General features: G+C 35.7%; 5 protein-coding genes across 5 annotated transcripts in view; 3 read left to right on the forward strand and 2 right to left on the reverse strand.

The window, feature by feature from the left end:
* Nucleotides 1-770, reverse strand: part of LOC138323853 (protein ecdysoneless homolog) — a 29,373-nt gene extending 28,603 nt beyond the window's left edge. The window contains exon 1 of the mRNA XM_069268751.1: nt 560-770. Within this exon, the coding sequence (XP_069124852.1) occupies nt 560-758 (199 nt within the window). The 5' untranslated portion in view covers nt 759-770. The remainder of the gene's footprint in view (nt 1-559) is intronic.
* Nucleotides 1-8,258, forward strand: part of LOC138323854 (exportin-6-like) — a 603,808-nt gene extending 595,550 nt beyond the window's left edge. The window contains exon 25 of the transcript XR_011208599.1: nt 7,685-8,258. The gene's annotated coding sequence lies outside the window, so the exon portion shown is untranslated. The remainder of the gene's footprint in view (nt 1-7,684) is intronic.
* LOC138323858 (ragulator complex protein LAMTOR2-like) lies at nt 827-10,534 on the forward strand. Its single transcript, XM_069268756.1, has 4 exons — nt 827-974; nt 3,011-3,173; nt 8,266-8,355; nt 9,756-10,534. Exons 1-4 carry the CDS (start codon nt 907-909, stop codon nt 9,810-9,812), a joined length of 378 nt encoding a protein of 125 aa, XP_069124857.1. The 5' UTR covers nt 827-906; the 3' UTR covers nt 9,813-10,534.
* LOC138323855 (uncharacterized) lies at nt 5,058-7,163 on the forward strand. Its single transcript, XM_069268754.1, has one exon. The coding sequence runs from the start codon at nt 5,103-5,105 to the stop codon at nt 7,002-7,004; it is 1,902 nt and encodes a 633-aa protein (XP_069124855.1). The 5' UTR covers nt 5,058-5,102; the 3' UTR covers nt 7,005-7,163.
* Nucleotides 10,535-13,347: 2,813 nt separating the features above from the next.
* On the reverse strand, nt 13,348-24,584 carry LOC138324420 (NK-tumor recognition protein-like). Its single transcript, XM_069269486.1, has 9 exons — nt 24,438-24,584; nt 22,773-22,923; nt 18,718-18,765; nt 18,175-18,247; nt 17,776-17,837; nt 16,101-17,427; nt 15,778-15,885; nt 14,134-14,209; nt 13,348-13,353 (listed from the first exon to the last, which is right to left on the reverse strand). The coding sequence occupies exons 1-9, from the start codon at nt 24,444-24,446 to the stop codon at nt 13,348-13,350; spliced, it is 1,860 nt and encodes a 619-aa protein (XP_069125587.1). The 5' UTR covers nt 24,447-24,584.
* Between the last annotated feature and the right edge of the window lie 419 nt (nt 24,585-25,003).

Here is a 25,003-nt window from a genome sequence, read left to right on the forward strand (position 1 = left end):
AAAGTTTCATTTATCTTGAAAACTAAAACAATACAACCTTAAGATTTACAGTAATATTGAAGGTACACTGAATAATTTGCAAATGATGTTTAATTTTTATTGTTTACTGCTCCCGTTCAGATGACAGTCTGATCACAGCAGACGACAGATGGTATTTAATTTTGTCATTGGGACACATTAATTTTTAAAATACTGTTTTATGTTATAATCTAATGTAAAGTTTATGCATCATATTTCATTGTCGATAGTTAACTTGGTGTAAATGCCGAACACAAAGCATTGATTTAAGGAGAACAATGGAAATGTGACAGAGAATTAGACATGTCAGTTTCAAAAAAGTTAGGACGTAACTAAAACGTTAAAAGAAAACCACATCTACACATTTCAGTTAAATTGATTGAAACATATAAAATATCAATACAACAAAGAAACTACATTTAAGTTTGCCAGTATACTATATTAGTAATACACACTAAATGTCATGAAGACAAAGGGTACAAAAACAATGATGAGCTCAATGACAGTAGCTAAAACTATCTTGTGAGTCACAGTTACAAACCTTCTGCCGACACCACAAGCGAAAACGGGTCGTTCTGCCAAATATAATCGACGACCAGAGGGCTAACAAACGCCAGGTAAGAATCCAACAGTTCTTCCAAATATTTCTTAACGTCTGACTTATTCAGTGATTCCGGTAAAGTCGGGAAAAGGAAGTATTCCACAACATCCTCTGGTAAGTGTTTTCGTTTCTCAGCCATGCTTCTGCGGAAATGAAGATAAGGGTCATGACCTCATATTTCAGCCAATCAGCGACGTCGACATAAGTTTGGCCGCTGCTGTCACATGACCCGGAAGTGTAGCAGAAGAACTTTGGAAGAAGAAGGGGACGAAATAAGATTGTGAAGAATGTTAAAACCTAAGGCCTTAACACAAGTTTTAAGTCAGGCAAATTCAGGAGGAGTACAGAGCACACTGTAATCAAATTTTAATATGTCGACAAGATTGAATATGTCACAGTCACTGTCATCAGAAACTGATGAGCTGCAGAGTACATTTTGTATTTCTTTCATCAGTTCATGTCATGACACTTTTTATTGACTAATGCCAGTAATGAGTCCTCTCTCTAGGTGGTTGGATGTTTACTGTCATGGAGGATACTGTTGACCGGTTCAGAAAAGAAAATTATTTCGATATGGTATAATTTGAACGCAATGTTACAATTTTATATACATAGTGTAGCTGGATAACAAAGTCAGAGTTAGCCCCCTTTATACAATTATTTATTTATATTATTATTTAATTGAGCTATAGCTTATCTGGAACTTTGGAAACTCGACCCAATGGGCTACCAGCCTACCAGGTTACCAATGAATTGATACTCCAAGGGTCACACATAACTGTCGTAATTATATCCACACCTGGACTATGTTATGGTAAAACTAAAGGCATTTCAGGAGAACATACTGACCAAATGAATCACACCACAAAGTATACATTTGAAGATTATGTAGAGAGTGACTCCCAACTTCAAAGACATACAGTCGAACATGGTGTACTATTACATCAAAAGACCATACTACCTGTTTCATCTGTGGTCACACACCAGGGGCGTAGCTTAATTTGCTCTATAAAAAAAAGCCTGGGCTTGCACATAAAAAATCCTAGTATGAGTTATTCATTGTCTTGTAAAGTTAAAACATCTATGTAGATCCGTCAAAGTCTTGAATGTAATTTAAAATCAAAGTTACAATAACCTAAATATATAGATGATTTATCTAAAATTAATAATACTGAAATATACCCGTGCAGTTTTGGAAGTCCGGAAATGGAAAACTGAAGTCGTATCCGTTTATTACGATCAACCTACGGGTTCTCTCGGTGTTTAGTGCTTGTGTTGTTTGGTGAGTTAATATGAATCTTCTAAGACACAAAATGGCTATTTCAAGCTTAAAACGAAAGACACGCAAAGTCAAAGGACGACAGATGAAATATCGAAAAGTGACACCTCGCAAATTATAGTGACACAGAGTAGATTATACTTAGATAGTCCGCTAAAACCTGCCTATATTATTAAGCGTTTTATTTATTTTTTTAACAAATATAAAGTCTATATATTAGGCGAAAAAAAACCCACAAAAAAAGCTTATAATATAGGCAGGTTTAGCGGACTAGATTCTATTCAGTAATCTAAATAGGAAAAAGCCACTTAATCTAGATATGGGATTATTGTTCCAAAATCCCAACCCAGAGTAAATGTACAATCTACTGACACATACTCTTGTTGGAACGATATAGAGATATAAAACTTCCCGTCAAGATAGACTTTAAGAAGACAAAATACTTTTTCTATCAGTGCGACTTTTATGCCATATAATATGAGGCGCTGTTTTTATATTCATTCATTTTTTTCACATATATGTATAATTCGATTTTTACACATGAAAAAATTCCGTAACGTAAGAAAGTTCCGTCAATCTATCCTCAAATCAACTTAGAGTCAATCAAGATACATGTAGGACTTATCATGAGATTTTCATACACTTTGTACTAAACATTAACACATAATTATCAGGTACATGTACAGGTAGAAAACAGATCTATGCATTTGATTTTAATAAATCTAGTTAATCAGTGCAATACCAAGCATTATCAAACATCATTTTCGGGGCTAAACAATTCCTTAAAACCATTTTCCGTTTAGGGGCTTCGCCCCCCTGAACCCCCTAACCAGGGCGCTGCCCTGGACCAGTAAAAGACTCTAGCTACGCCCCTGCACACAGAGCCTTCAGTTTTGCTATGGTATATGTATAGTCCAGACTCTAGGGGTGTATATACGTATATAATGGCAATTAAAATAACCCCTTGTGTATGGTGGATGCCAACGAACAACTCAGTCCTCCTATGTAACATATATAGGGAGCTTTCCTAGTAAAGGAAATGCCCTTTCTTATTCACATAATACCAAATTCTTCCCAATCAAAATGAAATATTTCAAACTTTGATTTTCTAGACTACTCAACAATGAAGGGGCCTTATTAGCCTACTCTGGGTATGGAGACAAGGATGCGTCAGTGACAGCAGCAATAGCTTGTAATATCTGGACGTCCTATCAGAAGAGCGGAGCCCACGCCTTCAATGAAGACAAACTAGAATTTGTTTTGTTGGAATGTGAGGTATGAAGCAAAATTATAAACGACCTGTATGTCAAAAGTGGTTCCTTCTGTCAATTAAAAGTAATGAACGTATCCATGTAAGTTTTTTTTAGTTTAAAAAGCTAGCATCCCTCACATCCTTTCCATGGATGAATTTAAGCTTTAATAGTATAATAAACATCCCTGCAGAGCCCCAACTTATCATGGTACTTTAAAGTTATAGATTCTGGTTGCCATACTCTGTATAGATGTTGCAGCTATAACAAATAAACATTCATACTTTACTCAAGGATTTTGGAATCATTTAGTTCCAAGTATCTAATATATTGAAATCTTTTGGGGAAAAAAAAGCAGTAAATAAACAAGCATATATTGTGATACATTACATGTCTGTACACTATTGTTTATGCTGGCCACCAATCTCTAGAATATTGTAAACACCAATAATATCAGATGGTGGGCTATTCAAATTGCCTTACGTCCGTGGTCTGTGGTCCGTCCCCCCTTCTGTCCTTCCGTCCGTAAACAATTCTTGTTCCCAATATTTCTCAGAAAGTTCTAAAGGGATCTTTCTCAAATTTCATGTCTAGGTTCCTGTAGGACCCTAGTAATGTGTATATTGCATTTTGGGACTGATCAGTCAACAAGATGGCCGACTTACAACTATATCTTGGATTTTGATATTTGAAGTTTGTAACATCTATTTCTCAGAAAATACTGGAGGGATCTGTTTCAAATTTTATACATAGGTTGCCCTAGGGCCCTAGTTGTGCATATTGCATTTTAGAACCGATGGCCATCATTTTTATTTCTGTATATTGTTTAGATATAATTAGCCATTATTGATTACACAAATTGATCATAGTGCTAACATACACAAGATAGTTTTTCTGCTAAAAATTTGATTGTTGTCAAAATGTTTACGATACATTAAAAAACTTTCTTGTATGAGACATTACCAACTGTAACTTAAGGACTGATATCCAGTTGTTTTTCTTGTCAAGTACTTGTTTACATAGTGATAAAAGATGAAAACAAAATTGAAGAAGTGAATCTAACAATTTCCTTATATTACATATATCATCAAGGAAATATTTTCTTGTAACTAGTCTACTTTTAATTTGACATTTTGACCTTTATAACATGATTCAGAGATATATGTATAAACCCACGGGTTTAAAACTTCCATACAGAGATAAGTATTTGAAGTGATCACATGAAATTTTCTTTCAACAAAGAAAATATGGATTGAACTATACAGTCATTGCCTATGTTAAGTTTCTACAAATGCTAATTTAGCGTTAACTAGTTAGGATGCCTTAGTCTTAGAATAACAGCAGACGCAGTGTGTAGTCGGGAACATGCTGCAAGTTGCATTGGAACAGAGGATAAAGTCGAAACAGAGTAAAGCATCAATAACATAGCCAGGTTAGTGTTTTCATCAGATATAAAATATACATTTATATTCCAACAAAGAACTATACAACAAATACTAGTTCTATGGATTTATTGACTGTTGAAAAACATATGATATAAACAGTGAATGCTCATGGTCAACTTTAACAAATTGATTGATGAAGTTAATATTTACGAAAAAAAAAAATGTACACTGTAAGTTATCATATATACTAGTACTAGATCTATACGTTCACCCTCACTTCTCACAAAAAGGTACACCTGTATACATATAATGAAAGTGCCAATGCTTATGACTACAATTATCATAATATAGATCTATACATTCATACTCACCTCTCACAAAATAATTATTTTTACAGATCAATTATACCAGGAACCATGATGGACCATGCAGAGAGTGAACAAAGGTCTCTTCTCCTGTCAAAATACCTGGAGAGGAAGTTTGTTGGCACAGCAGAGAACTATTACATCAGGGGAAGGGTAGTTGTCTTAAATGACTGCATTCGGAGTTCTGATATTATTGATTCAATTATGACTGGAAGTCATGGAGAGGGATGCGAAGTAAAGGGTTCAGACTTAGATGTAATGGCCGTGGACAAGTCTGTAGCAGTTATGTACCCTGAGCAATGTATTCCTCCATACCTCGCAAACAAAACCATTCTGTACATTCAAGAGGCTGCCAACTGTCGACCTGGCTTTGTCCACTTAGAATTAGGTCAGCTGAAAGGCCAATTTGACCAATATTTTTACAATTCACTCGTTAGAATAGGAAATTCAGTGTTTATTTCCAGTGATATATACAGAGAGCAAATTATCAAACTTTATTCTATGTACTTTGGTGAATTGGAATCTAATGGACCTAGTGCAACAATGAAAGCAACTAGAAGTAGCGCCGACTTCGTTGATTGTTTTCCATGTTACACTTGGCCAAAAGAAGCAAGGGATTGGATTCAGCGTGCACGTCTTTGTGGATGGCCTCATCCAAATTTGATAGACAAGATTGTTGACCGTGGATGTCATCTTGTACCAGTCGGTGACAAGTGTTCAGAAGATACATTTTTACAATGGCGGATCTCATTTGCAGCAGCAGAAAGGTGCTTAGTTCACTGTTTTACCCACGTCCAGGTCAAAGTATACACACTGCTTAAATATTTCTTAAAACAAATAAAGCAGACATTGAAAGACACCATTGGTGATGACGACATTTTGTGCTCCTACTTTCTGAAAACAACCATGTTCTTTGCAATAGAGGACACAAGTGAAATGTTCTGGCAAGACAAAAACTTGTTTTATTGTTTTTGGTTTTGCTTCAACATAATTATTGCATGGGTCAGAGCAGGATTTTGTCCCAATTACTTTATCCAAGCGAACAACATGTTCCAGCGTAAAGTACACGGACAGCATCAATTAATGTTGCTGGATATTTTGGACAACTACCGTCGGATGAAATGGCTGTGCCTCTCAGTAGGGAATGTCTACAGACCCACAATATGGGAAGATCTGAGTGACACATTGAAAATGAGTAATTATGCACGGTCATTTACAACACAAGAAACCATTATATATCAGGATGGTCAAATTATTAATGCTTTACAAAATAGACATTTAAGTGGCAAAGAGATCATTGTCAAATTGCTTAACATGTTGTTTTCATCCAAGTCAGAATTTGAAGAAGTTTACCTATATTTTTGTGCCATTGATTGCCTCGGATGTCTTGCCTCAGAACTGATGCTTTACAATGGGTGTTATAATCAAGGGGCTGTTCTAGGCAACAAGGCGGGCTACAAGAAACTAAGGAAATGTAAATATTGGATGTCTCCCAATGCTCTAATGGGAACAAACATTTTACGTTTGGCAGCATTTTATTTCATGACTGGAAATTTCCATAAATGCCTGGAAATCAGCAGATCCACAAAGAAACTAGCTTCATGCCACAATCAAGGAATCATTATAGCTGAAAATATGTACCAATCTCCTTTTACGTGTAATTTATTAAGCAGACTCCAAAAAGTATTCCCAGACTCCATAAGGTTGGATCATACTGCTATAAATTTTTCTCCCCTTTTTCTAGAGCTGTCCAGGGAGTACAGAGGACTAAAACAAATATTAAACATCCCACCTCTTCCATTCATCCTATTCTTGGATTTTCTGTGTTGCAATGAGCTTAAAGACACCAGAGGGCGTGATGAAGCGTTAAACCAATTAATACAGGTCCAGTTTGATGGGCACCAGGGAGGGCAGGTGTACTGGATTGTCCACACACTCCTCGGGATCTGTTACCAAACACTCGGGGACTTTCACAATGCCATCAGGGCTTACTGGGCATCTACACAATCAAACGGTGATTTTCATAATTGGAATACTGCCATTGACAGAATAGCTGTTGTGTATTTATGTATGTATGCATCGCAGATTCATCCAAATGGAAAATAAACTGACAATACTTTTCATAGACTTTGCATCATACTAAGTGACTGGTCTCATTAGTGATACATTTATATGTATACGTGAGATTATGCTGGAACGACTCAAAATGTACCCACACAGAATGCCATGGGATTCAAATTGATTTTTTTATGTGTTTCTCACCAGCATTAAAAAAAAAAAAAAAAACCAGATGAGAGGTTGAAGGTGGGTTGTTTTTTTTAGCAGTTTCTGGTATACAAAATATCAGGGCAACTTTTTAGCCCACATACCATCTGATACTATAAGACTCTTTCATATGTGGATATGAAGGATAGGGATATTCTACCCGAGGGTCACAAAATGTAGTAAAACCCGAGGCTTGCCGAGGGTTTTGCAACATTTTGTGATCCCGAGGGTAGAATATCCCTATCCTTCATATCCACTTATGAAAGAGTATTTTTCTTTCATACCACGACGTTTTACTGCAATTTTACAACTATAATATCCCGCCATTTTGAAATAAATTCGAAGAAATCCACGACTGGAAGTCAATTTCCATACATGAAAAATTACGTGATATTTTCAACACAAATTTCCGTTGCTTGCATCTTTTATAGTAAAACCAGTCAATTTTGTGAAAAAAATGTTAAAATTTTACCGAGGAAATAGAGATTTTGTTGATAGACCAGCCAGTATTACACGTGTAGGTATGAAAGAAAAATCGCTTTTTGTCCGTGGTCCGTCGTCTGTTTGTCCCTCCATTAACAGTTCTTGTTACTATTTCTCAGAAAGCGTGAAAGGGATCTTTCTCACATTTCATATGTAGGTTCCCCTTGGGCCCAAGTTGTGCATATTGAATTTTAGTCGGTCAACAAGATGGCAGACCAGCTGGCATGTTGCATTTTGGTAATATCTCAGAAAGTACTGAAGGGATCTATCTCATATTTCATATGTTTAGGTTCCAGATAGGCCCTTGATTTGCATTATGCATTTTGGGACCAATTGGCTGCCATCTTGGATTTTGATAGGTGAAGTTTGAAAAGCAGAGGAAAATCCCTCTTTCAATTGTCATGCTGACATAGATCATTCTTTGGTGGGCTCCAAGATCTTTCTGGGATCTCTTGTCTGTGTCACATGTCTGATTCTAAGTTTCAAACTAGGGAGAGATAATCTAGCATTAGAATTCTGCTGAGATTATCTTATCAATAAATGGTGGCCAGTCTAACTATTGATTTACCTACCTGTAGGCTGTATGTATATATAGTCTCTGTGATTTTGGTTTTTACAGGAAGGTAAAGTGGCTATAACCAGAGTAGCAAACCTACTGTTGTGTATGTGTTCCAAGGAAATCGTCGAGTTTGGGTTGTTAAAAGCAAAGGTAAGACTTGTTTCATTATTCTTATGAGTAAAACACATGCATTATGTGATGAATTCTTTATGTAATATATTTTTTTGGACTGCCGAATTATGTCTACTTTGTCAATTTTGTTCCCTGGCATTGCTTATAATTAGCTTGTCTTTGAGTTTTTCTGACTATTAATGCAGTATTATTACAGAACAACTTTTAGGTCACCTGAGACGAAGTGACCTATTGTAATCGCCTTTTGTCCGTTGTCGTGTGTCATATGTCCATAAACAATTTACATTTTCGACTTCTTACCCAAAACTGCTGAAGCAATTTCAATGAAATTTTACAACAACCTTCTAAGACATAACACCGACCAAAATTGTAAATTATATGGTGCCCAACCCCCAGGGGACTGTGGGAGTTGCCAAAAGGGGTAAAATTGACTAAAATTTTAAACATCTTCTTCTCCACTCACAGATGTGGTAGAATCAAATACTCTTCATAGATAGAAAGGTCTTAAGGCCCTTTACAAAAATTGTGAATTATATGACCCTGAGGTCTCTCGTTTCCCTCTGGGGAGGGAGTAAAGTTTACTATAGTTTATAAAGGGAAAGCACATTTTTGAGCATTATTTGGTCATTTGTTATAGGAAATGAGTCAAATGTTGTCAGAATTATCAGTATGAAATGGCTATTGAAACCTATTGACAAATTTTCCATGACTGACCCTGGGGTCTAACGTTTCCCCCTGGGCAGGGGGTCAAGTTTACTAAAGTTTATATTTACTTAAAGTTTATTAGGGAAAACACATTTATGAGCAGTTTTTGCTCAATTTTCATAGGAAAGGAGTCAAACTTGGTGAGAATATAAGCCTGAGATAGCATTTTAATATCATAACCATATAATATTGGTCCATTGGCCAACCCCTCAGGGGCAGAGGGGCGGGGCCAAAAGGGGTCAAAATAGGCTAAAACTTCAAAATTCTTCTTAAATTCTGGAAATGGTAATATCAAACACTCTTAATAGATGGAAAGCTCTTTGTTTTTTATAAAAAATTGTGAATTATATACACTGTACCCTCGGGGTCTCAAATTTACCTCTGGGGAGGGGGTCAAGTTTACTTTTGTTTATATATGAAAAACACACTTATGTACATTACTTGGTCAGTTTTCATTGAAAATGAGTCAAACTTGATTAGAATTATTAGCCTGAGATATAGCATTTTAACATCCATATTGGTCCTCGCTGACCCCCTTCTTCTGAGTTCACAGGTTTGATGGAAGTAAATACTCTTCATGGATTAAAAAAGTCAAATTTATAAAATCACTAACTAACTTCAAGGGCCAGCTAAATGTTTATATGTCTTTGTTTCATTCTAAACGAACTCAGGTGACTGTTATGGCCCATTAGCCTCTTGTTTGTTTGTTTCAGATGGAAGCTTTAGCTACATACCTAGAAGAGCCTCTCTCACAAGTGGCCGCTTCCTGACACTCATCACACACGGAATCATAGGATCACGTTAGCCATGAAACTGTTCACAGAAAGAAACTGTACAAGCAACACCAGTCCAGTTTTATTTAACTACATGACACTATTCTAGGACTAGAAATGTGTCCTTTGTTTGTCTTGGCATATTGGTTGTATATGGATATACTTTGACGTTATGATATGTTGATAGTGACGACCTGAATTTAATTTGTGTGAGGATGAAAAAGAAATTGAATGCGTGATCAGTAAATGTAAACATACTTATTTTTGCAGTAGTTTCATTTTAGAATTTTTTGCGCCGTCTTTGAAGCGCTAAATTTTTTAAAGTGTTCAATCTGTTGAACCAACAAATTGTGCTAAAATAAGTACATTTACAATTATGTTATCTTCTGACATCTAAAATAAAACAAAGGAAAATCATGCATTTATGGGGTGCTATCTCTAAGTAAAATTATGGCGGAGTTACCTCCCTTGTAAAGAATATTTGTTACTTTTTCGCCCAACACTTGGATTTGAAATATCTGATTTAAACTTCACTGCTTAATTGGAATTACGTCATGTGAAAATGGTTATGAAAGGAGAGATTGAGAAGCATGAAAGAATGAAATGAAGATACCAAATGTGATATATATTATTGCTTGTACAATTGTTTCTACATGCATACTATTTAGTTTGCTTTACAACTTCAAAATATTCAAATAAAACAAGAATAAACTTTTCAACTACGGTTATTTATTTGAAAATAAATTTGATTAACTTTGCAACAAACAAGCTAAAGACAAGGATAATCTGATTAAAATACAGATCTTCCTTATACACAAGCTACACTCATAATGTGACTGAATCCCAGTCTGTAGCTCCTCAGTGACTACAGGTAGAGCTGAAGAAGGCGACCAGGTGGTTGCCGATAGTTATACATGACTTGACTTGTATGTTGAGAGACTATATAGCTAGCTGTGTGTTCCATTTGCGGATTTGTACCAGTTGTACTAAGAGTTAAAGCTATGCTTTTGACCTCGAAAGCTATCATTTGTACAATTTCAAATCCCAACCCTATAAGGATGCTACCATAAGTGCTCTTCCATTCTTAGTTGCAGAGAAGAAGTCGTTTATATGGAAATAGCTAAATTGACCCCTTTTGACCCCACCCTTGCCCCATCATTTGCAAAATTTTGAATCCAAACCCTATAAGGATGTAACCATTGCATTATGTTAAGTTGCAGAGAAAAAGTCATATATATATGGAAATTGACCACTTTTGACCCCGCCCCTCAGGCCCCCGGGGGGTCAGCCCTATCATTTGCACAATTTTGAATCCCCACACTATAAGGATACTACCATTGTATTATGGGTGCTATACCGTGCTTAGTTTCAGAGAAGAAGTCGTTTAAATGGAAATAGCCAAATTGGCCACTTTCGACCCCGCCCCTCAGGCCCCCTGGGGGTCAGCCCCATCATTTGCACAATTTTGAATCCCCACCCTATAAAGATGCCACCATTGCATTATGGGTGCTATACCATGCTTAGTTTCAGAGAAGAAGTCGTTTATATGGAAATAGCCAAATTGGCCCCTTTTGACCCCGCCCCTCAGGCCCCCCGGGGGTCAGCCCCATCATTTGTACAATTTTGAATCCCCAACCTATAAAGATACTACCATTGCATTATGAGTGCTATCTCATGCTTAGTTTCAGAGAAGAAGTCGTTTATATGGAAATAGCCAAATTGACCCCATTTGACCCCGCCCCTCAGGCCCCCGGGGGGTCAGCCCCATCATTTGTACAATTTTGAATCCCCACCCTATAAGGATGCTACCATTGCATTATGGGTGCTATCCCATGCTTGGTTTCAGAGAAGAAGTTGTTTATTATGGAAATAGCCAAATTGACCCCTTTTGACCCCGCCCCTCAGGCCCCCGGGGGGTCAGCCACATCATTTGTACAATTTTTAATCCCCACCCTATAACGATACTACCATTGCATTATGAGTGCTATCTCATGCTTAGTTTCAGAGAAGAAGTCGTTTATATGGAAATAGCCAAATTGACCCCATTTGACCCCGCCCCTCAGGCCCCCGGGGGGTCAGCCCCATCATTTGTACAATTTTGAATCCCCACCCTATAAGGATGCTACCATAGTAAATGTGTCGTCAAAACTGAAGCAAACGATAACGATGCATAGGCCTACCACAGGTGGTTCCCAAACGTAAATAACATTCTTCATCTAGGTGCATCAAACGTTTTGTTATGTAACCCCTTTTGGCCCCGCCCCTTGATGAAAGTTAAGCGCTTGGGTGACCCAGATGGCCATGTGTTTGCCGAGGTTGCTGACAGACAGGGAACGGGAAAATCTAGCTTTCTTGACTCTAGATAAGAATCAATTATGAAGTGACAGTTTTATTATCTAGCATCATTATCATTTTAGTGTTATAAATTTGAGTATATGGGGGTTGGATTCAAAAAGTACTACTGCTGTGAGATGGATAGCGAATCATTTTGAAGTGATTAAAATACACGGTAAAATGTTGTCATGTACACTTGCAGATACATAGGTATGCTTAGTTAACACAGTTGACACAAATAAACCCACTGAATGTTTTTCAAAATAACTTTAATAATGGTTTCATAATTATAGGTACAATATTTTTGCATATTTTCATCTATCTTTTGCATATTTTTATGATATGTTGAAAACTTGTAAATGAAAATCAGCAGTACTAATTAAAGGGACAATTCAGTCTAAGAGAACATCAAAATTTGTACATATATCGGAAAAAATCCTGCTCTAATGGAAATTAGATCAGTCGGTTATACTGTGATATGCCAGAAAAGCCCATTGTGGTGAAATTCGTGTGAAATATTCAAACTCGCTCGCTGTCCGCCATTACACATTGTGGTCGAAAATCTTGTATGCCGAACCCTGTCCCTTGCTCGTAGAGTAATGCTACTTTTGTCTAGAACAGCTCAAATCGCTCTGACTGAAGTGTGTTTACCTTATTATGTGATTGTCTTGCCTAAAAATCATTTTATCACCTCCACAGTGCTTATGTAGTTCATTTGTTTAATGTGCGTGACTTTGTCTCGGATATTGGTACAGCGTACATATTGTACCTGCTTAATCGTATTGATCAACGATTTGGATTTACAACGATATTAATTAAAATACTTAACAATGACGTGGAATTTGTCAATATTTTATGTTGTATGTTTCATAAGAAATGTAGAACAATACATTTATGCCGTATTTTACTTCTTGGTTATGTAAAAGAATCAGCCTGAGTGAAATGTCCCTTTAATAATCATTTACAAAATATTTCATAGTAAATTGTAAAATTGATTTTGTGTAGTTCTTGTAATAAATCTATATGAAATTGGCATTATTTGATTCAAATACGAATGTATCATGCAAATGTTACTAGATAAAGTTTTTTTTCAATGCTCAGAAAATTAGGGAAAATCGGTAAGTGTTCAGTAAAACAGTAATTTCAATTAAAGATTTTTTTACAGAATTTTCATGAACTGTACTATTTACTAAATTCATCATACCTATAAAATGAAAACAGCAGGTAATAAATACTGATTGTTCACTTTACATTTTCCTGCTAAGCTTTTAATATCAAAGTTAAACTTTAATAGATATATACTGATTATGTTTTCTTTCTACTGATAGTTTTAAAGGAAATATCTGAGTGAAATAAGAAGCATAATTTTAAATCTAAAGTATTTTGCATGTGATGGCATTGTTGCCTTGTCAATATTGACTCAAGAATGTTTTTACTAAATGAATACCTGGTACCTGTGAAGCAATCTGTGCGATATCTTTATTAGCAGAATGGTATTTAACACACTGTTAGACATGTACTTGTTCTGTACAGGTTTGTAAAAAATCCAGATCGAGTAAAATGCACATATAAAAACTAACAAAAAATAGGGCTAGTAGACTTCTGATCAGGGCTAGTGAAAAATTGATGCTACTAGCCCTTGGGCTAGTGCAAAATTTTCAGAATTGTACACCCCTGAAATAGATTTAATTTTTTGAAGTTGGATTGATGAAAAATCAGGAGGGGTATATTCTGAAGAGGAAATAAGTGATCAAGAAGTGCAAGTACTGGTGGTGATGGTTATCAACACAAGTTAATGCAAACCAAATATTTTCAAATACAATCAAGTTTTGCGAGTTATTAGTAACCGAAAAAATAAGTCACTGTGAAGACAATTGCACTGCAAAAGAATTAAATCCTTATTTCAGCTATAAATCCTAAAATAAATTGCCATGAAAGTAAGCTAATTTACAACACGAGTCAACAAAGATAAACATTAACATACCATCTGTTTGTTCTTCTCCTTGTTTCGGAGTTCCTTTTGCTCCATCCTTCGTTTTAGTTGAGAAGGACTTACACCTCTACAAATATGAAAACATTAAGTTTAGTATTAATCAAATAAAAAATATTTACAGCAAATCTTAGCACAACATGAAATTCCAGGAAAAGCTAAATACCCAGTTAAACTCATTTCTCTTGTCCAAGGATTAAAACATATGTAAAAACATTAAAAATTTTATGCATTGAAAAAATTGATGTACAGTGGACCCTCGATAATCCGGACACCTTCGTTCCCAGCCTAAACCGTCCGGATTACGAGTTTTCCGGACTGCCGAATTCCGTGTTCTTAGTCAATTAAATTGGCACGTACGAGTTACTCCCCTTGACCTTGTAATCGATGATAGGCTTTTATGTAATATACGTGTATCAGAATTAATACTTCGTTTGTTATGATTTATAGGTACTTTTTATATCATTACGTTGAAAATATTGAATAAACGTATTTCTTCTTCAAAATACGAAACCTAAAGCCATTGTTAATTGTGTACTATGTATGCATATAGCTACGTATCCCACTCTTGATCTATCGTACGGCAAATTGCCCAACAAAGGATCAATATCATCTACGTTCTTGGCATAAAAAAACTATGATAACAAATAGTTGTGAACATTTTATGAACTCATATAATTGTTATTTTGTATAATGTGTGTTTTTAATGACCATTTCTACAAGTCTTTGCTTTCTGACTTACAGACGTTTGTAACAACCACGCGCCCGTTCACGTCTAACTTCATGCACAATGTCACACACGTGTAAATGGCATTTGCCGTAGCCTTTATATCTTATACCATAGGCGGTGAATTCGAATAGATTCACATACATTTAAAAATCTTATTAATTTTGTGAGTATTATCTCACTTTATTGTATCCGATACTCATAGCGATAGCATACGTACCCGTACCCAAGCTCAAACTGCATGTTTAAAAGCGTGTGGCTAAACATATATTGCGTATCTCAATAACAACACTGAAGTTTGATCTCCTATAGAAAACCAATGAACCGTTACATGACTGCATGTACCCGTGTGAAAGGTGTTCAGGTAAACGCCCATGGCTATGATCTGGCAGTCGTCGTTATGACAACACACTCAGTGTCAAGTGATTGTGTGTATTGTACACATGACTGTAGCTGGCCTTGGATTTTCTCGGCATGTGGCGACAACAAATTGTTCGGATTATTGCGGGAATTTATTAACGAAAATGACATTCCGTTCCCAAAATGGAGTTCCGGATTCGGAATACGAATTTCCGGACTAGTGAGTATAAATAACGTTACGGAATTCCGTTCCCTGACATTTCCGTTCGGATTGTGAGTTTTCCGGACTACCGGCGTCCGGATTATCGCGGGTCCACTGTAATAAAGAAAAGCAGTGCCAATAAAATATGATGAATGCATCAAAAGTCTGAACAGAAGTTCTAGCCATCAACCAAAGCATCCAAGTCAGCTTTTTGTGTTACCATGACTACATGTAATATTGAGATAATAAAAGCATTACACTACAATTTGTAGCATCATAAACTTTTTTCTTCTTACTAATGGTCGGGTTTATTATGCTTAACATCCTAGTATCAAGCTTTACATCGTACCTGTGTGGTTCTCTGGAGTAAGACCTTGACCTTGATCGGTTGTATCGGGACCTAGATCTTGACCTTGATCTCGAGCTCCAAGAGCTTGAACGTGATCTAGAACGTGATCTGTAATCAAAGAAGTTCATTAGATATTTGTAAATCCAAAAATTCAGAAATTGACCATAATAATTGATATCAACAAAATTAAAAGTGACAATATTTGTAGTATTTAAGGTTATAACATAACAAAATCCTTGAACTCATTTACAGTTATATAATGTATGGAAATCTTTTGTTACAATAAGGTATGTACCTTTAAAACTATACTTGTATAAACTAACCTTGACCATGATCTTGATGGTGATGGAGACCTGGAACTTGAACCAGAATTGGATGAATATGAATAGCGTCTTTCTCTCCTCCAAGATCGCTTTTTGTCAGATCTAGCGGTCTCTCTTGACCTTGACCTTGAATATGACCTTGAGCGAGAACGGGAATGAGACCGAGATCTAGAGGAGGCCACTGAGGGTGACCTTGAACACCGACGAGAATCTATAACAAGTGATGGTGTCTGGCTACGACTAGAATAACCACTACTGCACATCTTTCTACTATCCTGAGAAGATTCCAAGTTATTTTCTTTGTCTACTCCAGTACCAGCTGTACCAGAAGTATTATCATACTTGGTACTGTTTGTAAAACAACTGTAGTAAGCTGGCAGCTTATTGTACAGGGATGGGTCTCGTTTAGGGGAAGGATTCCTCGCAAAGTAATCTTCAACAGTGATACCACGACGACCCGAGGCCGTCAATTTATATTTCACTTCCTTGGCCTGTTTGACAGGCTTATTAGGAATAGACAGAGCAGTGTAATAAGCAGGAATTTTGTCAAAATATTTTTCCTCTGTTGTCTCTTTACATTCCATACTAGTATTGTCCGTCACATCACTGGCATGTTTACGATAATTTCTCTTGCTGATCTTGGATTGTTTGAGTATTTCCACAAAAGCTGAACATTTCTTCCGTCGGGACTCGTTAGATGTTGATGTGTTATTATTCTTGAGATCATCTTCAACACCCTTCTCTAATAGTTCATCTATATCCTCCTCCATTTCCTCAACAACAGTAGTCCCCTCTACCACCTCCTCACATATCACCACCTCCTCAGCCACCACCGGCACTTCCTCCACATTAACCTCCTCCTCCACAACCTTTAATGGCACATTCACACAATAGTCATGATCAATAATTCCATCAAAGTAACCATTACTCACTTCAAATTTCTCTTCTTTTGTCCTCGTTATTTCTTTATTTGACTTCACCTCAACAGCACATTTTTCCTCGGTGGAATTATTATTAACCTTGTCTACCTGGCAGGTAGAGTTGTCTCCCTTATTTTTCACATCCTTTACATTTGCAGGGAGAAGGGACACACCCTTGAAGTTTGAGGTGTTGCCATGGCAGCCTTGTGAGGGTGGTGCGACTGAAGGCATGTTTACTATACGCTGTAACTTTAACGGAGCACAGTTAGCGGGCATTGGTGTGGCCTTCCCACGGCCTCGTTTGGAGGGCATACCCATTGGTAGCATAATGGTGGACTTTCTTTTGGTTCCAGCACGTATTTTATCAATAACATGCTTAGAAGGTGTAGTGTTCTCTTCATTTTCACCTGAAAGTAATGGATCACATGTGTCATTGAATATGAGTGATAGTTACTATTCTTTCCTCTATACCAGCTCGATTTCCTAATTACAAAATTACCATATTCAAACTTTAGATAAAACAGCATTACATGTGTGTCAGTGTCTATTGATTTCCTTAAAATCAACAAAATATCAATTTAATCTTATGAGATACCAGCAGTATGCTAAGTTGCTTATAAATATGTCAGACTGAAAGTATTAGCTTCATAAAACATAAGAATAAAATGACCATATTCTCACCAATATGAATTGGCCAAATGTTTGAAATATAAGCAGGTAATTAAACATCTAATCTCTATCTATGAAATACTCACTTGTGAAGAAATCCAAGCTATCTCCTGAGGAAGTATTGCTGACTGGTGGAGTTGGAGTCTTCCTGAAAATTGATTTAAATATTTTTCTCAAAACATTTTTTTTTTTTTTAAATTTGTATCAAACTGATATTATCAGAACTAGTTAGCCCTGAGTTCTGTGTAGCTTGATATGCTATTGGTGTTCACTTATTTTGGTGTTCACTTATTTTTTCAATCAAAGAACATCAATATTGAATTTAGGCTTCATTTTCCAATTAATGCCAAATTCTTTGACAATGAGCATATTTTATGGGTAATTGCTTTGATTTTCTTCTTATTCTTTAAAAAACTTCTTAACATTTTCCTCATCCTTAATTTGAAGAGATTTTGAGATAACATATCTTGATCCCTCTATCATACCTCGGTTGATTAAAGGATGGACTGGAGTTGAGACTTGGCTGCTCTGGGTCATTGTCCCCCAGGGATTGTGATGCTGGAATATAAAATAGTCTCTCTTCATTCAAAGGAATTCATTTTTCTTCTCTGTATTCACATTATACATTATATTCCAAATTTCTATCTTTAACCATTGGAGTATATGGGTCATGTGATTTATATCAACAATTAGGATTACAAACTATTACTAACTCTTCTTTAGTTCATCATTTAATTTTAAACAACCGTAGTGTAACTACATTAAAGCCAAACAATTTAGGTAGAGTACAATTTTCCATCGTTTACCCCCAACTTTCCAGTGATTGTAATGTCATCTTTTCACATATTTTTTGTGAAATCATAATCACTGGAAAGTAATAGTTATCAATGGGAAATTGCACTTGACCCACATCGTTTTGGGGTCTTGAAAACCCCCTGTATTCGTAAATAATCATAAAAGTTTATTTTATAGTTTATTTTATAGTTAATCATATAATTCATTGATAAGTTTTATTTGAATTCTCTTACCTTCTTCAAACTGTTTCAGCAAGCTTCCCATGTCGGTAGCTTCTATACCTACAAAGATAGGAGTCAATTTAATTCTGTGATCAAATACAGTTTATGCTTCTGTAGGTAAAGTCAAATTTATATTGTGGTTCTTAATCTTAAATGGTATTTCCAAATTTCTTCCATATTTTTATCCATGGGTAATTTCTATTCACATTGAATCCCTCCCCCATTGATTTAAAAAATGGAGAAATTTTATGAACTATGGTATACATTCACATTTTGAATAAATCCATTTACTCGCACATATACTGGTATACAGATACTTTTACTAACAATTACAAAACAAATGTAAGACAACTGCAGTAAAAGTTAGTTAAATACACATGTTGCATACCGTAAAAACTTGTATAATTTGCGCACCAGTGTAATTTGCGCAGGTACTTTTTAAGGCTGAAAATGCTGAAAAAAAATATACTATCAGTATATTTTGCGCATCAAGAATTTTGTGAAAAAACGATGTCCAGGGAGTCCCAAAATCGATGTATGAAGGTGACAATTTCAATGCAAAATATTCCCCTGAAATGCTTGACAACTTGCACAAAGAAGTGTTGTATTAAGAAGAAATAACATATTAAAACCGCATCGTGTTTGTTTTCTTTTATTGGCCACCTTAACCTGAAACTAAAATAAATATATCTTGCAGATGTCTAAAACATCGGCGGTCCGGTCCGCCGTACTCCGTGCACATGTCAATGCTTTGAGATATTACACATGAATAGTAATCAGGAACATTTAAAAAGATTGGATCTATTTGTTTAAAATTGTCACAATAAGTAATTAGTGTGTTTGAGATCATTAACAATCAACAGCAATCGGCTAGCGGATACGTATGTTAGCTTGCAACAATCACATTGCGAGTAAACTCACTACCTGTACGGTACCAGATCCAAGCTGATGGCTAATAATATTTATAAATACGGTTGAATATGTCACTAACCTTGTAGCTTGTTAATTCAGCAGTAATAAAATTATATAAAAGTCCTAAATATAGGTCAGTTTAGACATCTTATAAATCCCACGTGTGTTTTGACTTTTTGCACACGGCCTTCAGCTGGGCCCTACGTAAGGTATCATGTGCAAAGCTGATGGCTAATTATATTTATCAATACGGTTGAATATGTCACTAACCTTGTAGCTTGTTAATTCTGCAGTAATAAAATTGCAAACCACTTATTAAAAGTCCTAAATATAGGTCAGTTTAGGCATCTTATAAATCCCACGTGTGTTTTGACTTTTTGCACACGGCCTGCAGCTGGGGTATACGTATGTTTGTGTATACACACACACACTCTCTACAGACTTTCTCTACAGCCTCTCTCCCCTAAAAAAATACAGGTAAACTAGATTGACCCGGCCAAAGTCACTGATTGTGGCTGTCCCATTATACTAAGAGGTGCACAGGGTATACATCTCTTGCTGTCAGTAGAAGCCATGTTCTCAGTCAGTCGCCATTGAATTCTCAGGGCAAATGGAAACAAGACAATGTGATCATAACTTAACACTTTAATTAGCCTTAGATAATCCACTTTAATAGGTGAGGCATTGTTTTTACAATCTTTAATACCTTGTATCATATAAAATGGCTACCATACACAAAGCGGTACCTCAACATTCATAGATCGTCAGCCCCTCAGAATGGACAGATTTTTTCCCCGTAAAAATTTTTAAATCTCCTCTATCAATATAATTTGCGCAACCCCAACTTCAAATTTTATTTTTGCACAGAAAAAGTGCGCAAATTACACAAGTTTTTTACGGTATATAAAACAGAAACTACAGAGCTTGACAATAGTACTAGTATGTAAGCACCAGATGTCTCATATTGATCAAAATTCAACTTGTATCAATACCTGAATCAGTTAGTTATTCATAATTCTAAAAACTGGTCTATATTTCCCATTCATTCAGACAAATAATCCCAGTGCTAGTTATACAAAAGATAAAATAATTAGTTATTGGACCTCTTGAAGTTTGCCTCCAAAGCTTACCAGATAAATCGGTTCACAATGACGATAAAAAAAGATCATCAATACGCTTTCTTAATTTGCTTTCTTATTTTATTTTACACTGGAGATCATGCTTTTCAAAATACCCACTTTTAATCATGTTCCTTAACAAATAGACATATAGAAAGTTTGACAACTGGCGAGTGTATGTGCTAAGTTTTGCTTTCTGCATACATATTAACACTTTTGCATTTATCCTCGGTTGTACAAGTTGTGAGCTTCAGGTATCAACACCAAACTTTGCAAAGTAAATTCCATTAGGCCAAAAAAATATATATACAGTAATTACCCCTCTAACTCGAACTCACATTCCTCGAATACTCCCCATTCCTCGAACTGATCGCATGGTCTTGACCGTGCCCATATATAATTTATGTCATAAAACCCCGGACAGCTCGAACTGCTATTCGCGGAATACCACTCATTCCTCGAACAGAAATATATCCCGTTCCTATCAAATGCATAGTAAAGAAACCATCTATTCGTCGAACAGTGCTTCTATTGCATGTATGCGGTAGTTGTCAATTGGATTATTTAACAGAAATGAGGATTGTCCTAACGAGTCATGGCTCCGTATTCCGTTATGTTATCGGTATTCAATTTCCATCCTTTGCAGTTGCTAGTCTACTTAATGTTTTAGTTGAAGTTAAGGTTGAAAGGACAGAGCTCATCCATATGCAGCATATCAATGTTATTTTTAATCAATGCGTTCTGTATATTGTTTTTTAACGAATTGGGTCATTTAACTTTCCCGGTTTCTGTAAGCATCGTTTCCTCCTACATTAGTGCCTTTCAAATATGGTAATATTTTGATTAGCAATTTACAGTGCTTATGCATTATTTTTAAATCATTTAAATTCATCTGCGAATGGCGAATTTTAATCAATATACTGCACTGTACCTCTTGACCTTCATGTAGATAGCTAACTAGACATTTGCTCTGCCTAATTTACACTTCAAATTATCTCCAGTATTTCAAAATGTGCATTTTTATAAAATACACATTTTATTTAACATAACGATCGAAGCTCACCGTTATAAATATTTGAAATACTGGAAAAAATTACTTAAATCGTTATTGACATGCAAGCTTTGTCACAGACTGTGGCAATTTTCAGCATTTCACAATGTGCATTTTTATAAAATTCACATTTTATTAACATTACGATTGAAAATCACTGTTATGAATATTTTAGATGCTAGAAAACAATACTTACTACATTATCTACATGTACACAAGGTTTGTCACAGAATAGCAATTTTCAGCAATTCACAACGTTGAACGATTGAATATCGCCCTTATATGTATACAAATGTTTTAAATGCTGGAAAATAATACTTCAAACATTATTGACATGCAAGGTTCGTCACAGACTGTGGCCAGTACATATGCCTATTTTCGCATACCTCGGATGAGTCGAATACCCCATATTCCTCGAAATTATGAACCTGGTCCCCTGAAGTTTGAGTTAAAGGGGTTTTACTGTACATGTTTCAGGTTACATGATTGAAAAAAATAGGTTAGGTCGGTCAGGATGTTTTTTAAGTTTTTTTGTTTTTTTTTAGGAGGGGTGGGGGAGGGGTTGAGTTGCTTTATCACTACATTACAAAGTAATTTGACTTTCAGGCTTTAGGCTGCTAGAAGTCTTATTTCTCATTACCATAATTGAACTTTATCTGGATAAACTTAAAGCAAGCGTAAAAATCTAAGTTGAAAACTTCACACACTACAATTTTGTTTTGAAAAAGTGAGATAAAATAGCTAGGGTCGGAAGTAAAAACTAGGGTAGGTAGAGGTACCTGAAACATACATATTTTTTTTGGCCTTATAACTAATTAACAATAAACTATTTGATTTATTTTGAGTTTGAAATAATGTGAGAGATCTATATATCTTGCATAAACTTGTACTGTTACTCAATAAATTTGGTACTTATCACAAATGTCATAATTTGAACAACTATTTCAAGGAAACATATAAATAAGTGGGAACCATCTTAAAAGTACCTTTACCATTCATTCCAGGTATGTCCCCAATACTAGGTACATCCAGTAAACCGTCATGCTGGAATTGAGCCAGGCCTGCGATACCATCCAACCCAAAGGAATCGGGGTGAAACACATCATTTAAATCCATTGATTTGTTTTTTATCATAAACTGCAAAAAACAAAAGAAACATTTCAGGTTTAAAGCAAGTATTGATTGTAGAAATATATTATTATCATTATTATCAGTGGTTTCTGGTGGTGATATTATTTGTACACCTATACATGCACAGGCCTCAAAGTAGCACTTGGGAATGACTAGCCAATTGGCGAGTGACCTCTAAACTTTACTCGCCAAATGTTGTCAAGAGAAATTTATAAGATTCATATATTGATTTGATGTGTTAAGAGCTTTATTGAGACACCTTACACTATTGAGCAAGCAGATACACATGTACAAGTATTAAAAACATGAAAAACATAATTTTTGTGTTGGTCAAAACTCTTTTTATTCAACAACTGCAATGTCCCACTAAACAGCCTCTGTACTTCAGCTTCCTTTTTGTTTTAAACCATTTTTCAATCTGTTTAAATTTTATATACGGTAATATAAGTAATTTATATATAAATGTATAGTAATTATCAATATATCTCAAATTTATTCAGTTACTAATTCATATCGCGCCGATTAGGGTTATTATATTTTATTTAAAATTGAATAAATTGGGCCTAATATCTCAGGCAGTAATGTACAAGCTTCCAAGAGTCCGTTTTTTCGATGCATATGTCTACCAGCGGCTTGGAATTTAGTTGTGGCTTGGCGATTCTATACATGTATGCATTGACGAACTTTATGTGCATATCTTGCAATGTTTTTTGCAACACATTGTTTGCGTTGTTTGAAAGTTGTGTCCGACTGTACTTTCGTTTGAACTTGAAGCGATAACAATATCATGAATGTCTTACTGTCTTTCTGTGTCACACAAGCGTCTGTCTCTTTCGTAACAATCAGTAGTTGGACACAAAGTCTGTTTTGCCGGCCATTGATCAATTAATAACCTGTTTACACATCTTTCAGAACATCGTACCTTCGTCATGTCTTGGCCACAACATTCGTTCAGCCATGTCGAAGCGTTTGCTTCCTGTTGATGTATTGGCTTCAGTCCCTTTTTTCACATGAATCCAGAGTCAAAACTGCCATTGTTCTCTGTTTGTTTTGACTTTTTAAAGCCAAAACAAGTCAGGGGGATTTGCCCCGGCCTTTTTGCCGCCATATTGCTACTGATACATGAGGTAGGGTCATCAAGACGCTTTACAGCAGGCAGTGATTATGCTTTTAAGCGCTTTTCTTACACAGATTAGATATGTGTAACTATTAAAAGAACCGAACACATAAAATAAATCCGGAAATATTAAGGAATTTTTTACTCGCCGTTTGGCGATACATTGTTAATTTTAACTCGCCTTTGGGAATATTTACTCGCATATGCGAGTAAATTTCTCTCAACTTTGAGGCCTGATGCACATAAATACAAAGCAAATAAATGTCATATCTATATGACTCATACTGTTTAAGGAGAATTCCTTGAAATAGAAATACAATGCACATCATGTATTCAGTAAGTAAAATCCACAAGATTTTGCAGACTGCATGTACACCATTGGAAACATGTTTCATGACAATACCTTTTTCATACTTCTATTGCAAATAGTATAAACAATGATCCTAGACACTCTAGAAACCTGAACATTATGTTTGTAATTTGTCTGAACACCTGATCACTGGATTGGCAAGATCCTATCTCTACATCAGTTGTTAATCGACAGTTCTAACACCTGGCTTGCATCACGTAGTCAACAGCAGAATGTAAATGAGCTTATCAAGTGTCTGTATCTAGAACAAACAGTAGTATAACTTTAGCATTTGGCATTCATTTGCTGTCAACTGAGACAAGTATTTTGATTTTTTTTTCTATCAGTTGCATTCATGAAGTTCAAAATTTGAGGAAAAATGCAATTGCTGATGCAAACCTGTATTATTGAAATTAAACGGTATTATATTTATAATGAATATAACACAAAGCTGGCTCAGCTGAATAAAGGTAGTTTTGTTCAATATTTTTACATCATCATTGACATGAATATTTATGAGAGGAAATTTACACAACAATCTAATGTTGTGCTTTAAATCTATTACATCACTATTTGTAACTGCACATTTAGACTTCAGGATGATATCTTCATACGACACC

The sequence above is a fragment of the Argopecten irradians genome, chromosome 5 (assembly GCF_041381155.1).
Source record: "Argopecten irradians isolate NY chromosome 5, Ai_NY, whole genome shotgun sequence".
NCBI lineage: Eukaryota > Metazoa > Mollusca > Bivalvia > Pectinida > Pectinidae > Argopecten > Argopecten irradians.